The following is a 14,310-nucleotide window of genomic DNA, read 5'->3' as shown; positions in this document are numbered from 1 at the left end:
GAACAACTCTCAGGGATATTCCTAGAAACACAGAGAATTCGGCTCTGTAACTACTTGCACATCTAACGTTGACTGTGGATCTCAAATCGGGCTCCCATACAACTAACTACAATAACCCATGTCCACGCTTTGTTCAATCTGAAACCTGGTTATGGTTTCATCTTGGTTGTCATTACTGCTCATGCAAACAAGGGCATCCGTTAGGCTTTTTTTGGGGGCTCTTCCCAGTATTCTAAGCTTTTCTTGCTCTAAGAGACAGTACACTGAATGTCTATGAGTCTCCTGTAAATTCCCTAGTAGCAATGTGCATGGATAAGTCCTCCGCAGTCCAAGAACAGCTTAGAGTATACCCGACTCCTTGTACACGTACTCCCATCCTCAGCAATGGTTACCCTCCCTCGTCCCTAAGGCTAACTTCCCCCCTTGTAGAGTTCTAGCAAGAGTCAATCAAACCATGTTGAAACAAAGCCGTACGTCACTTTTCCCGGGAAGAAGACGAAAAGAGGCCTACAGCAAGGCTTTGCAGCATTATGCAGCGGCACAAGAAGCTGCTAAGCAGTCCACACGGAGAACGCCGCTGTGGCTGCGATTCAATGGCTCTGCATTCAAGAGCGGCCTCTTGTCTGGGCTGAGTCGATGGAGTCTCGCATACTCACACACACGCATGGGTGGCATGGAGCCGAGATCAAGAGAGATTACCACGAGAAGCCGCCGCGTTGCTCGCCCATCTACGCGCAAGACGAATCGGAAAAGCAGGCTACGTGCTCGGAAATAAAGCGAGTACATGCCGGGTCTGGGCTTCCATAGGCGTTTAGATGACGACACACGGTAGGGTTCCGAGCACTTATCCCTGGGGCCAGTGCTCCCATGGCCCATGGTTCCAAGCCGGCTTCTCTCAACCCTACAAATCCAACGGATGCACAGACTTCCTCATTTTCAAGACAATTCCTTGCCCCCCGGTCTTTGCCCGCTTCCGCGTCCCCCCATGTCTTATTTTTGACCTCTAACTGCCTATTTTAGCCATTTCTTTTTCCAAGTTCACGCTGGTCTTGACATGTTCTCGTCCTGTCTTGTCTCATGTTGTCTGATGGGTGGTTCTTTTGTTTCCTGGGGGGTGATTGTGTATTTATGATTTAGTTTCTCTTGTTCCCTCTTTTTTTTGGAATTCTTCTTCTTCGTTCTTTTCTTTCATCTCTAGTCTGTCTTGTTATCCTTTTTGTTGTATTCCATTCCATTCCTTTCACTTCAACCAGGCTGGTCCTCGGTTTGTTTATTCTATCTGTTTCTACTTTTTTTTGCATATCGTATCATTTTTCCTTTGACTGGCTCAAAGTGAGAATCATTTCCGAACACTTTCTTTTACTCGTCCATTCATTAGTTTTCTTTTGTTTTCTTTATTTCATCTCTTCTCATCCCCAATCACCATGTCTCTGCTGGGCAGTGCCAACCGGGTTGTGGTCAGAGATGACCTCAACACTGACGATAACTACGAAGACAACATCGACGCTACCACAAGCTCTGGTCTGCCCGAGTCTACTGGCGTCGCCAAAAATGTCGAAAATGCCGAAAAGGTTGAAGAGTCTTCCACCTCAACCACGACATCAGCGCCTATTGAAACGCCCGTGGAAACCCCTCTGCTCCAAAAAATAGCCACTCCTGCTTCAGAGCCCTCAGCTGCTTCTTCATCCTCATCAGCAGTACCCACCTCAGAGCCGACTGTCGAGCCCTCCAGAACCACGCCGCTGCCACTTTATCCCACGGCTCCTCTGCCCAAGTCAAAGCCGACAAACCTGTCTGACAATATCTACAACAACATCATCGTGCCTTCTACTCTATCAACCAGCTTCAGAAGCGCTGCTACCCCTGCCGCGTACCAGATCCCGACGAACCCTGTCTCTATTCCGCTGGCTGCCGTCACCGCTGGAACCACTCCGCTGTCGACTCCCACTATTGCGCCGTCTTCTTCGTCGTCAAGCAACGCCACTATGAAAGTGGCTATTCCTGTGGCTGCCGGAGTCGGCAGCTTTGTGGTGCTGGGCGGTCTTAGTCTGGCCATGTCCATGCGTTACCGCCGCGGCAAGTGGCCTTTTAAGAACAACGAGGCGTTTGTCGAGATGCGGGATGATCCGTTGAACACCGACGTGGAGAAGATTGATGCGGAGAAGAGACAGAAGGCGAAATGGGACCCCAGTCGGTCTAACGACCGCATCAGCCGCTTCATTCAAAGAGCGCTGTAACGGTGGTGGTTCTTGTACGGGCTCGCTAGGGCTCAGGGAGACGCGGTGTCGTTAATGTGTAGTCATTGTAACTTTAATGGTGTAGAATCAAAAAAGAAAATAATTAATGATAGAGCTTTGATGATTGGACAGAGTCTCGAGTTAAACGAATCCTGTGAAATGGGCACGAAGAGTAGTTGTCGTAATGGGTAGACTAGGGATGAAATACAAGGGTCAGATATCGACATTTCTGATTTGGAGGGGGACTGGCGAACATGATTTTCTTCTTTTTTTTTTTTTTTTTTTCAAATGTCTCATATACCTGGTGGGCTTGGCGTGTAGAAGAATTCTGGAATTCCCATTTGATTCGAATGTTCCTGGCATACATTTACATAGATATATCTCGCAGTTTCGTTGGGAATCTGATAGCTTCTAAGCTGTGATGTGATATGATGATCACTGCAGTCAAGTTATCCAAGATGTGCTAAAGCTTCTCTTATATAAGTCTATGTTGTACCTAGATGATAGTGCTTGGGTGTCAGTGCTTCATTCTGTCTGCCTATTCCACAAGGCAGTTTCAACTATTCGTCGTGATCCTTTGTCCAGGCCGGTCCCAGCTTGATATTGTTGCCTACCAGATATGAGGTCGTCGCCTGAATACGGTGCTCGGTTGGCTCCAGTAATACAGCCTCACCATCGCGCTCCTCATTTCACCAATTCGTCATTTCATTCTTTTCATCCACAAACAACAGACCAACGCCGGGCTCCAACATTGTCCAGGCAAACTCAGTCAGGTACCCGTATGCCTCACCAAAAATCGTCTAATAAAGAACGAGGTATGTCTACCCATTGATCTCTACCAGTCATGATCCTAGGCTTACATCATACAGATAAAAAGAAACGGCCTAAAAGTAACAAGGGCTCCAAGACAAGCCACAGAAAGACTAGCACTGGATCATCGTCCCGGAAAGATCATCGCCGGGAGGGCACACAGTCACTAAAGCCAAGTAGTGCCTTTGAGCAAGTTAAGCTAGCTTACCCCCAAAAAAGCAGAACGGTTCTCTGGATTTTGGAATACTTTAGCATGTTCACAAGCTCCAGAAATAAATCACACACAGCTTCACGATCTCAACATTTGTCAACTCACAGCAAAAGCAAAAGCAAGTCTTTGAAGACAGTTCCCACTGCTCACCCCACAAAGAATCGGTCACATCACCAGTCGCAAAGTGGTTGCTACGACTACTACCAACACGAAAACTACCCACACTCATATTCTCCTTTCTATCACACCCAAGGCGGCTATCAAGCCTGGTTGCCCCGGCCGACGTCAATTGACAGGCAGAACAAGCCAGAGCCACTGCCACTTTTTAACGCTTCGAATCTGCCCCGAAACTCTTTCCCAAACTCTTCCCTAGCCAGCAACATGGTTTCCGTAGACTTGAGCCACATTGAGATTTGGGGTCCCGACGACGTCAGCCAGAGGGACCTGATTGCTTTACTGTCTCTTGATCCAGATGCCCGCCAGACAATCGTGAGCGCCAGTGAAACCCCAGCGGGTGACCCAGAATCGGTGCTACAGGTCGAAGCCTGCGAGGCCTGTCAGGCAGATGGCCTGATCCAGTACAACACTAACCGACGGCCTACTGCCTGGGCTCGCTTTGACAACTTCATGCCAGCCCTGACACGGTGCTGTGATGCCCTGGTCTGCAAGACTTGTGTCCAGCGGTCGGTGAAGCAGGGCTTCCATCGTTTCAACTCCGATCACCACTGGACAGTGCTGGACCCCCCGGCCCTGGTCTTCAAGTGTCCTTTGAGGTGCAGGGCAAACAGAGACGAAGCGAGACAGTGCTACCGGTCTCGCGTGTTTGACGAAATTCTGGCTGATGATACGCCATATGACGGGATGAAGTCGTACGTCGACAGGTAAGAGAATCATTCCACATTACACACATGATGAGTCTTGGGCAGACCAAGCGCTGACTGATTTCTTATAGATGCAACCGTATAAAGCTCCTCCGTCGGTCCCTAAAGATGATCACTCCTCGTCTTACCAGCACCGAACTTAGCGAGATCAAGAGCTTCCACCAGCAGCTCGTCGATCTCGGATTCGCCCATGATCCAGAGCACCGTCGACTGGATGCCACGGTGCTAGACAAACATTCCGTCCTCGCCGCCGATGATGTAGAGCCGGTGAAAATCTACAAGTTCCGGCGCAACGGTCACCAGGTGCGCATGCCCATCTTGATGCGCTATCTCAAGCGGACCGAGACCCGGTCGTGCTGGATCTGCATGGACGAGATGCGGGACATGCACACGGGAGACGATTGGGAGGGCTGGAAGGAGATCTGGACCGCCCTCGGCAACGGCTCTGCGGCCTTCAAAGTCTTGAACTTCCCGCTTCGCCTACAGAAACTGTGCAAGCATCAGCTAGACTTTTGCAAGGACTGCCTGGCGCAGCACATCCAGGTCCAGAGCAGAGACAGGGCCAACAACGCCCTGGGGAACATCACTTGCCCGGGGCAAAACTGCGAGCGGACTCTGCGGCTCGCTGAAATCGAGTTATATGCTCCGCAAGAGGTTAGAACTCGGTATGTGGTTTTCCCTCTTCCTTTTAAGTGTTCTTTTCAGTCTACTAACACTCCATCAAACTCACAGCTACTACAACCTTCTTGCGCTGGCACGGGACAGCGACGATCCCAACTTCATGTGGTGCATCAGCGGCGCCTGCCAGCACGGCCAAATCCACCCCGCGCAGGCTACCGAAGTGCACTGCGCGCGGTGCAACCAGGCCATGTGCTTCCAGCACCGCGGGCCATGGCACCCCGGCCAGACCTGCGCCCAGTTTGACTCGGGCGTCGACAACGCCACCGGCGAGTGGCTAGAGACCAACACCAAGGCCTGTCCCCGATGCAACGCAGTCATCGAGAAGAACGGCGGATGCTACCACATGACATGTAGTGCCTGCCGCTACGAGTTCTGCTGGGACTGTCTTTGCGATTGGAGCGCTGCTGGCTGGGACTTGCAGCGTCATACCGTGCAGTGCCGCTTCCGCCAGGCTGGAATCAACCCTACGGAGGCAGTGGGTGGGTTGGACGTGGAGGCTGCAATTCGGGATGTTACTAACATCCGGAATGGGAATCCCCACGCCTTTGCTCACCACCCCCCTCCCGTTCAACCGCATTGGTAGTCTCATCTCGTCGTGCCGTCTGTCTCTCATCCCGTCTGTTGATCTGTCCCATATTGCCATTTGCATTTCAGCTTGATATTAAATGATCCCATATTATCAATAAAAGAAATACTGTCATGTGCCATGTAGCATTAACTCACCTAACTCCCGTTTCATTTGAACTGTTTTGCTTCACGCAATGCGCTCGGGAGATTTCCATAACATGGCTAGACAGATGCTAACCGCCTAGAACACTGTGGAGATCCTCGTTCTTTCTCTCAGTCCTCGCTGGCTGGATAGAGTAGACAAGGAAAACAGTACGAAGCAAAACTAACGAGATCATTCAACCCGCTCCAATTTTGATTTTAATTTTATTCTTTTACGTCTACCTACTGTTATTTCCCAGCAATACGACGGATTCAACCCGCTCCCTCGCTGCTCCACCCTTAGCAATAGCAGGGTTTTCCTGATACGTTTTCCGCCAACTTGAATTTTCATGCGGCTCAAGAACATGTCTACATCTTCAGCTTTCTTCAACTACCGCCTCAGTTCCATTGAATCTCAGATTAATTCTGCCACACCATGCATATCCACGAACCTACAAACGTCTGGACTGGCTTGTCATGTTCTTCCTGGAATTTTCATTTCCCTGTGTCACATTACTTTCCCCATGTAGCTTTGTGTCACCCCAGCCGGCTTTCTTTACCCTTTATCAAATCTTTGACGATAACGTTCAACATCGTTAACAGCCCTTATAGCGCAGTGGTAGCGCGTGTCACTCGTAATGACAAGGTCCTCGGTTCGACTCCGAGTGGGGGCATCACCTTGTATAAAACTCAAAGGGAGGGAGACTTGTTTTTATGCCCTCCTTCGCGCGAGTCGGAGGTTGTCCAAGATGACACGTTAAATAGGTTCTCACATCGAAGATATCGAGGTTTGGCGTGCAATTATTTTTTTTGGGTCTTGCACATGCACGGACTCTTCAGGACGGCTCCCTCGGCCGGAGCCCCCAAGCCCAGACACAAGAATTTTTACATACTTCCCCACATATCTCAGACGCAGCCAACAATCAATCCATTTTCAGAGGGCACCTTCGACATTTTGACCAAGCTAACAGCTACCATTATTGCAAACTACTTTACTTTATTTTCGCCCCCGACAGGTCCTGTCATCCCTAAGATGATCGCGTCCGTCCACGCGCCCGCGCCCGCCGCGCCCGCGTCCGCGCCTCCGTCATTGACGTATGCGCAGGCCACCTCGCCCGCCAGCGACCCCTCCCCCGTGCCCACCACTGTCCCCTCCTCCGCGTCGTTCTCGCCGAACCTCGCCGGCCAGGCCCCTCAGGGGCTCCCCTCTTCCGTCGCGCGCGTCGCGACAGGCGCAAAACGCGTCAGGAGCGAAGACGCGCCCCTCCCCCAAGAGACCGCCTACGCCCCCATCTCGCTCCCCGTCGGCCCCGTAAAGGCTCTAGCTGACGCCCTCCGCAACCAGAAGGACGCGGAAGCAGCAACCCGTGATAGGATGTTGAACACTTTCTCGGCCATGGCCGACAACTGCCTGGCCGCAATGGCCCCGCAGGCCAGCGCGCACGAGTCGACGCGCAAACTTCTAGACTTCCTGCAACAGGGTCTTCTAGACACCCTCCAGCACGCCATGACAGGCGCGCCCCAGCCTCCCCCCAACCGTGCCCCTCGCGACACGACCCCCTCCCCGGCGCCGCAACGCGAGCGCCCCGCCCGCCCATCGACCCCGTCAGAGGCACCATCAGCCCGCGACCCCCCTGCTGCCGCTCCCGCAGCGCCCACCGAGTCCTTGGATAAGGAATCCTGGAGCACCGTCGCCCGCAAGGGCAAAAAAGCGTCCAAGGCTGCCCAGCCCGCGGCTCCCTCGGCCGGAGCCCCCAAGCCCAGACAGGGCAAAGCCAGCGTGGTCCCTGAAAAGGCCACCCCCGCCGACAACCGCCTCTTCGTGGTTGTGCCCACCGATTCCCCCCTCCGGAAGCTCTCGCCGGCTTACATCGTAACGAAGGCCAACGCGGGCATCCCCCGCGGCGAGGGCGCAGGCACCGCCACCGCCACCAAGACGGGCTTTGCCCTGACAGCCGTCCGTGACGTCGGCAAATTCCTCAGCCACGCTGAGCGCATCCGCGCCAACCTGACTGCGGAGAAGGTCCACAAGAGGGACGCTTGGTCCAAGTACATCGTACACGGACTGCCAACCTCGATCACGGTCGAGGACCCCAAGACCCCTGGCGCCGTGATGCTCCACCGGGTCACCCTAGACGATGTCCGTCAGGATATCGAACAGGCCTTTGGAGTCGTCTCCGCCAGCGCCACGCTGTCGAAGTACGTTGGCAAGGCGGGCGTGCCCACCTTCCGCGCCCACATCGCCTTCCACGAAGGCCTTGTGGCCCCGTCTGCGGTTCCCCGTCGCGTAGCGACACTCGGAGAGCTGCACATGGTCTCCCCTGACAACACCCTGGAGCGTTTCCCGTTCTGCACACGCTGCCGGGTCCGCCACTTTGACCGCAAATGCCCGGCCGATACCGAGACGCAGTCGTCTACCCCGGCAGCCGCCGCCCAGGGAGACAAGGCCCCGTCCCCAGTGCCCTCCCAGGCGCCTTCCACGGCCGTCACCTCGGCCCCCCCGGCCCGGCCGTCGTCACAGACGAAGAGCCCTTCAAGCTCCCAGGCTTCCCCCTCCCCTGCCTCCTCGGCGCCCAGCCAGCCACCGACCGCCCCATCACAGGCCGCCCAGCTGCAACCCTACCCCCTGCCCACCTCCAGCGAGTCCCCTGAAACACGGGATTCAATGCAGGTAGACGACAATGACGAGGAACTTCTGTAAATGTTAGGACACCCTAACGACACAGTATTGCAAATGATTTCTGCGAATGTGCAAAGGTCCTGGACCTGTGCACAGTCGTTGCTACATAAGGCGCATGAAGACCAGGTGGATGTGGTCTGCCTCCAAGAGGCCCCGTCAAGCGCAGACCCGGGGAACAGAACGTTCCCTAGGCACCCCTCCTATCAGGTAATAGTCCCGGAGGGTAACTGGCGCTCGAAACCCCGAGTAGCCACATACATTTCGACAAAAAGACACGGGCTTCGCTTCCAAAAGGCCTACATGAGAGAGGAACACCAGGATGTCATCATTGTGGAGGTCCTAATCGGGGGGCGCACATTCAGCATCGTAAACCTTTACAATGCCGGGACAGGTTCGGCTAGGACAGGGGAGGCGCTACGTCTCCTGACCAGCATGCAGCCAGGGCCGCGGTCGGTGGTAGTGGGCGACTTCAACCTCCACCACAGCGCCTGGGACCCCCGGAGCGACACCGACGACAACGACGCAGAGCTTCTGCTAGCCTGGATGGAAGAGCGAGCCCTCCTCCTTGGCAACGCGGAGGGTGAGCAAACCCACGAGTCCGGAAGCGTCATCGACCTCGCATTGCTGTCTTCGGCACTTTTTGTCACGGGCGCGAGCGTCGACCTCCGAGAGGAACTCACCTGCGGCAGCGACCATTTCCCGCTCCTGGTGACCCTTCCTCTGCACGGCCACGCGCCGGCCCCGGCTCCACCCGGCAGGTTCCTTATAGACAAGCTAGACAAGGAGAGGTTCGATACCGCGTGCAAGGCCGGCGCGACCCGCCTAGACTCCCTTGTCGCGGATTACCGCAGGGCAGGAAGCCAAGTCCCACAGGACAGGCACATAGACGAGTTTGCGCGACTCCTGCAAAACGTCATTCTGGACGCGCTAATTGCCTCGACCCCAAGGTCCGAAGGAAAAGCCAAAAGCTTTCCCTGGTGGAACGACGAATGTCGGGAAGCCAGCGCCGACCAGAGGGCAGCTCGGGCCCGCGTGAAGCACGCCGGCTCGCCCACGGAGGAACAGGAGGCTAGGGCCGTCCGCCGCGAAGCCAAAAAACGCCTGAGGTCTGCTCTCAGGAGTGCAGCCCGGGCCTTCTACGACGACCTCCTCGCCAACGTCGCGCGGTCCCGAGACATCTTCCGGATGGTCAAATGGAGGACGAAAGCGCCGAACCGGCACTCCCCTGCCCTGGCCCCGTCCGATGGCGCGGAAGCCACAGTGCAGGACACCACGGAGAAGATCGCCCTCCTTCGCAGGGTGCACATGCCTTCCGACCGCCCAGGCGACGTCGACCCGCCACACATCGCTCTAGATGAGCAAAGACGGACCCGCATCACCAACGGGGAGTTGGAGGCTGCGCTCCGAAGCCCGCGCAACACCGCACCGGGCCCAGACGGCCTGACCAACAACGTCTTGAAACTCGCGTGGCCTGTTTTACAGAGGCAGATCATGCATCTGTTCAACGCGAGCCTTTCCTGGGGCCACCACGCCGCCTCTTTCAAAGAAGCCAAGGTGATCGCCCTCGCCAAACCGAATAAGAAGGACCGTTCTTCGCCGCGGGCCTACCGACTGATCTCCCTCCTCCCGACTCTGGCCAAGTGCCTAGAGAGGATCATCGCCCGCCGGCTCTCTCACTGGGCGCTGGAAGCTGGTCACATCGGGGAGAACTACGCTGGCGCGGTCCCCGGACGCAGCGCGGAAGACATGTGCCTGCGTCTGGCACACTCTCTAGAGTTCTACGCCGACGGCAAGTCAGAATCCTCAGTGCTCACCTTTGACATAAAGGGGGCGTTCGATGCGGTTCAGCCCAACCGGATGGTGAAGAGATTGGTGGAGCTTGGTTGTCCCGCCGAGACTTGCCGCTGGGTGGCATCCTTCTTGTCCGGGCGCACGGCGTCGCTATCTCTCGACGGCGTGGCCGACCCTCTCCAGCCTACAGGCGGCAGCCTGCCCCAGGGCTCGCCCATATCCCCCATCCTGTTCATGCTGTATATGGCTCCGCTGTTCAGGATGAATCTCCCCAGCTCTCTCCGCGGATACGCCGACGATGGCTGCTTGGTCCACTCTAGCTTGTCCTTGGAGGAGAATTGCACCGCCCTTTCTCGCTCGTTGGAACTGGTGAACAGTTGGTGCACAGAGAACGGCATGGCGCTAGACCTCGCCAAGTCTGACCTCCTGCACGTGACGCGCAAGCGCCACGGCCTAAACCCGAGCGCGCGTCTCCCGGACGGTTCCACACTCCAACCGGTGGACCCTCGCGGGACTCTGCGCTGGCTGGGCGTGTTGTGGTCCCGCAACCTGTCGTTCCTGCCGCACATCCGCGACGTAGCCCAGAGGACGGCGCCCGTGATCCGAGGCATCCAGATCCTGTCCGGTTGTTGGAAGGGCGCGCCGATTAGGGGGGCTCTCACGGCCGTCCGCGCCTGCGTGGTCATGAAACTGACATACGCGGCGGCCACGTGGTGGCGCCCTGGCCCCTCGCCAACCAAGCCTTCCCGGGGCCTTCTCGGGGCTGCCCACATCCTGGACCGCACGGTCAGGAGGGGACTACGTGCTGCGCTGCCCTTATATTGCACGACGCCATGTGCGATCTTCAACCTGGCATCGGGGTTCCCCCCCATGAGCTGCGTCCTCGACCACCTCCTGGCCTCGGCCGGCATCAGGGCATCTCTAGCCCCGGCAAACCACCCCTTAGGGTTCGGAGACACCGATGGTGGCAAGCTGGGTACGCTCAAGAGGCTACTCCCGCACAGGATCGCCACGAGCCTCCCTGCTGGGTGCAAGGGAGTGCTCCCGACAACCCGCCCCCCGCTGCAAGGCGACAAGGAGGCCGCAGCCGCGGCCCACCAGCTACTAGTCCGCTCCTCGGACCCCTCAGATCTCTGGATCTATACGGATGGATCCAAGCTGAGGGATGACAAGGTCGGCGCCGGCTGGGTGGTCATTCAGGACGGCAGGACCCTGTCCACGGGCAACTGCCCTGCCCCGTTCCGCGCCGAAGTCCATGACGCCGAGGTGCTGGCCATCGCCAAGGCCCTGGCAGAGGTCGACTCATGGGAGAAGCCACAGTGCCGCAAGGTCTGGATCTGCTCCGACAATCTCGCCGCAGTGAACCGGCTCACGTCTCGCTACGCCAAGCCGGGCACCTCCGAGCAGTATCTGAGGCGCGCCCAGATGATCTGCGCAAGCTGGATCAGACCGCACCCAGAGCGGCCACGACCAAGGCCCTGGCCCGACGGCCCACCCGAGGTAGAGGCTATTTGGGTCCCGGGCCACTCCGACATCGCGGGCAATGAGCTCGCAGATGGGCAAGCAAAGCTAGGGGCCAGGACAAACACCTGGCTGGACGGCATGTCGCTCTCCTGGGCCCGCCACTATTTCCGCTCCCGTCTCGACTCTGCTTTCCGCGCCTGGTGGGCAGAGGAGGGACGCGCCATCAGACCCCATCTGCACCGCCCAGTTGAACCCCCCAAGAAGGCTTGGTCAAGTCTCCTTGACGAGACCGATCGCAAGCTCGCCCGCGCAGTGCTGACTGCTCTGTCCGGCCATGGCGACTTTGCGGCCTACCATCGCCGCTTCGAACATGTGGACGCCGTGCTCTCCTGCCCCCTTTGCGGATCGGAGACCGCCCCAGAACATGTTTGGGTCTGCCCCCGGAACCCACAGCGGGTGTCCCGCAGCTTCTTCCAGAAGTTGATAGGCACCAAGCGCGGGGCCACCTGGCTGGCCGCCAAGGCAGCTAAAGCACCCACTGTGCTGCTCGCCCACCGCCGTGCGAGGACTGAGGTGCACCCACAGGCCGCCGACCCTCCCGCTCGCTCCCCGTCGAGCCTACCACCGCCCGCCCCTCCACCTCCCAGTGCGGGGGCTCCCCCGGGCCTCTCGGCTTAGCGCGCGCGCTGCCACTCTCGTCTGTTTGCTCGTTCTCCCTTTCTCTCTCTACTTCTTGTCTTTCCTTTGTTACTTTTCTTTTGTCATGTTCTATCTTTCTTTTGGGTTTGGTCTTCTACAGGGTAAAGGCCGAGGCTTGGGGTCTTGTTTGGGGCCTTACAAGCGAAGGACAGCCATTGCGCTGGGCGGTCGGGGGACCCTCCGTCATTATACTTCGTGCTGTGGGGATTTTCTGTATGCATGATTCTGGGTTTTTGGTTCTTTAGCTTCTGTATGTATTTCTTGGTACTAGTTTTAGTCCCCTGTCGTATGTCGAGAATACCTCGCGAGTAGACAGGTAAAATAAAGACAATCAAATCAAATCAAATCAAATCAACCAAGCCCAGACAGGGCAAAGCCAGCGTGGTCCCTGAAAAGGCCGCGCAAGCGCCACGGCCAAAACCCGGGTCTTCTACTCCCCGATAGCGGCTCACTAGATGCCATAGACCCCAAGGATACCCTACGATGGCTCGGCGTGCGTTGGTCACGCAACCTGTCCTTCGTGCCGCACATCCGCGACGTCGCCCAGAGGACGGCACCCACCATACGCGGCATTCAGATTCTGTCTGGTTGCTGGAAGGGGGCCCCGGTGAAAGGCGCCCTCACGGCAGTCCGCTCTTGTGTGGTGAACAAGCTCGCCTACGCCGCCGCCGTCTGGTGGAACCACGGAGCCGGGACAACTAGCCAACCCCGTGGGCTGAAGCAGGCCGTGGCACTCCTGGATCGCACAGTCCGTCGAGGTCTTCGTGCGGCACTCCCGCTATATTGCACAACCCCATGCGCTATATACAGCCTAGCGTCCGGTTTCCCGCCAATGAGTTTTGTCCTGGACAGCCGCCTTGGTTCGGCCGGACTTAGGGCCACTCTCGCGCAGCCAAACCACCCGCTCGGAACGACAGCCACAAACTGGGGTAGAATAGGGAGGCTCAAGATGCTGCTCCCGCACAGCCTGGCCACAAACTACCCGGCCCCCTTCACGGGCGCGCCTGCATCATCTCGCCCCCATTTACAGGGTGACAAGAAGGCTGCAGCTGCGGCGCACCTAGCCTTGGTACGCTCCTCTTCCCCCTCGGACCTCTGGATATACACAGACGGATCCAAGCTGGGAGAGGGCCGGGTCGGTGCTGGGTGGGCGATCATTCGGGACGGGACAGTCCTGGACACGGGCAACTGCCCGATTCCTTTCCACGCCGAGGTTCATGACGCCGAGGTGATGGCCATTGCCAGAGCCTTGGAAAAAGTAGACTCGTGGGTGAAACCACAGTGCCGCAAGGTCTGGGTCTGCTCCGACAACCTCGCCGCGGTGTACCGCCTCACGACATGGGGCGCGAAGCCCGGAACCTCCGAAGAGCTTCTCCGGAGGGCCCAAACGATTTGCGCCGACTGGATTGGCCAAAGCCCTGACCACCCAGGTCCTAGACCGTGGCCAGATGGTGCCCCCGCTGTGGAAGTGATTTGGGTCCCGGGACACTCCGACGTCTGGGGCAACGAGCTCGCGGACCGACAAGCCAAGATGGGCGCCGAGAGGGCCTACACGCCCGTAGGAATGTCCCTTTCCTGGGCCCGCAGCCATTTCCGCGCCCGCGTCACCACCGAGTTTCGCACCTGGTGGTCGAATGAAGGTTGTGCCAACAGACCTCACCTGAGCCGACCTCTCGAGGCTCCTAAGAAGGCCTGGAAAAACCTTCTTGACGACACTGAGCGCAAGCTCGCCCGCGCTGTCCTGACAGCACTTTCTGGTCACGGAGACTACGCAGACTACCACCGCCGTTTCAATCACTTGAACACAGTGCTAACCTGCCCCCTCTGCGACGCTGAGACCACCCCGGAGCACATCTGGACCTGCCCCCGCAACCCTCAACGGATGGCTAAGGGCTTCTTCCAGAAGCTCATAGCCACCAAGAGTGGAGCCATCTGGCTGGCATCTAAAGCGGCCAAGAGTCCTCCGGTGCTTCTAGCACACCGCCGTGCGGTAACGGGAACGGACCCGCAGGAAGGGGACTCCCCAGTTCGCCCTCCGCCCGACCCTCCACCGCCTAGTCCGACCCTGCCCGGGGCAGCTTAGCATCTGGGCCCAATCTTTTTTCGCGCAACCGCGCTGCCAACCCTCTGGTGTGAATATGCCGCCAA

At 57.4% G+C, this 14,310-nt stretch overlaps 5 protein-coding genes across 5 annotated transcripts; all 5 read left to right on the top strand.

The window, feature by feature from the left end:
• Positions 1-1,424: 1,424 nt before the first annotated feature.
• BROUX77_000671 (uncharacterized protein) lies at positions 1,425-2,237 on the top strand (the record flags this gene model as incomplete). The annotated part of the gene is made up of 1 exon (XM_073751720.1): positions 1,425-2,237. One exon carries the CDS (start codon positions 1,425-1,427, stop codon positions 2,235-2,237), a length of 813 nt encoding a protein of 270 aa, XP_073608908.1.
• Positions 2,238-3,639: 1,402 nt separating this feature from the next.
• On the top strand, positions 3,640-5,403 carry BROUX77_000670 (uncharacterized protein; the record flags this gene model as incomplete). Its single annotated transcript, XM_073751709.1, has 3 exons — positions 3,640-4,139; positions 4,211-4,804; positions 4,872-5,403. The coding sequence occupies 3 exons, from the start codon at positions 3,640-3,642 to the stop codon at positions 5,401-5,403; spliced, it is 1,626 nt and encodes a 541-aa protein (XP_073608907.1).
• Positions 5,404-6,351: 948 nt separating this feature from the next.
• Positions 6,352-8,229, top strand: BROUX77_000669 (uncharacterized protein; the record flags this gene model as incomplete). Its single annotated transcript, XM_073751697.1, has 1 exon — positions 6,352-8,229. The coding sequence occupies one exon, from the start codon at positions 6,352-6,354 to the stop codon at positions 8,227-8,229; it is 1,878 nt and encodes a 625-aa protein (XP_073608906.1).
• A 411-nt stretch (positions 8,230-8,640) lies between these two features.
• Positions 8,641-12,141, top strand: BROUX77_000668 (uncharacterized protein; the record flags this gene model as incomplete). Its single annotated transcript, XM_073751686.1, has 1 exon — positions 8,641-12,141. One exon carries the CDS (start codon positions 8,641-8,643, stop codon positions 12,139-12,141), a length of 3,501 nt encoding a protein of 1,166 aa, XP_073608905.1.
• An 853-nt stretch (positions 12,142-12,994) lies between these two features.
• Positions 12,995-14,245, top strand: BROUX77_000667 (uncharacterized protein; the record flags this gene model as incomplete). The annotated part of the gene is made up of 1 exon (XM_073751675.1): positions 12,995-14,245. One exon carries the CDS (start codon positions 12,995-12,997, stop codon positions 14,243-14,245), a length of 1,251 nt encoding a protein of 416 aa, XP_073608904.1.
• Positions 14,246-14,310: the final 65 nt, after the last annotated feature.

The sequence above is a fragment of the Berkeleyomyces rouxiae genome (assembly GCF_048999995.1).
Source record: "Berkeleyomyces rouxiae strain 22BRR77 chromosome Unknown BrBRR77_ptg000001l, whole genome shotgun sequence".
Classification (NCBI taxonomy): domain Eukaryota; kingdom Fungi; phylum Ascomycota; class Sordariomycetes; order Microascales; family Ceratocystidaceae; genus Berkeleyomyces; species Berkeleyomyces rouxiae.
The sequence above is the reverse complement of the archived record's forward strand: the minus strand, read 5'-3'. Positions and strand labels throughout refer to the sequence as shown.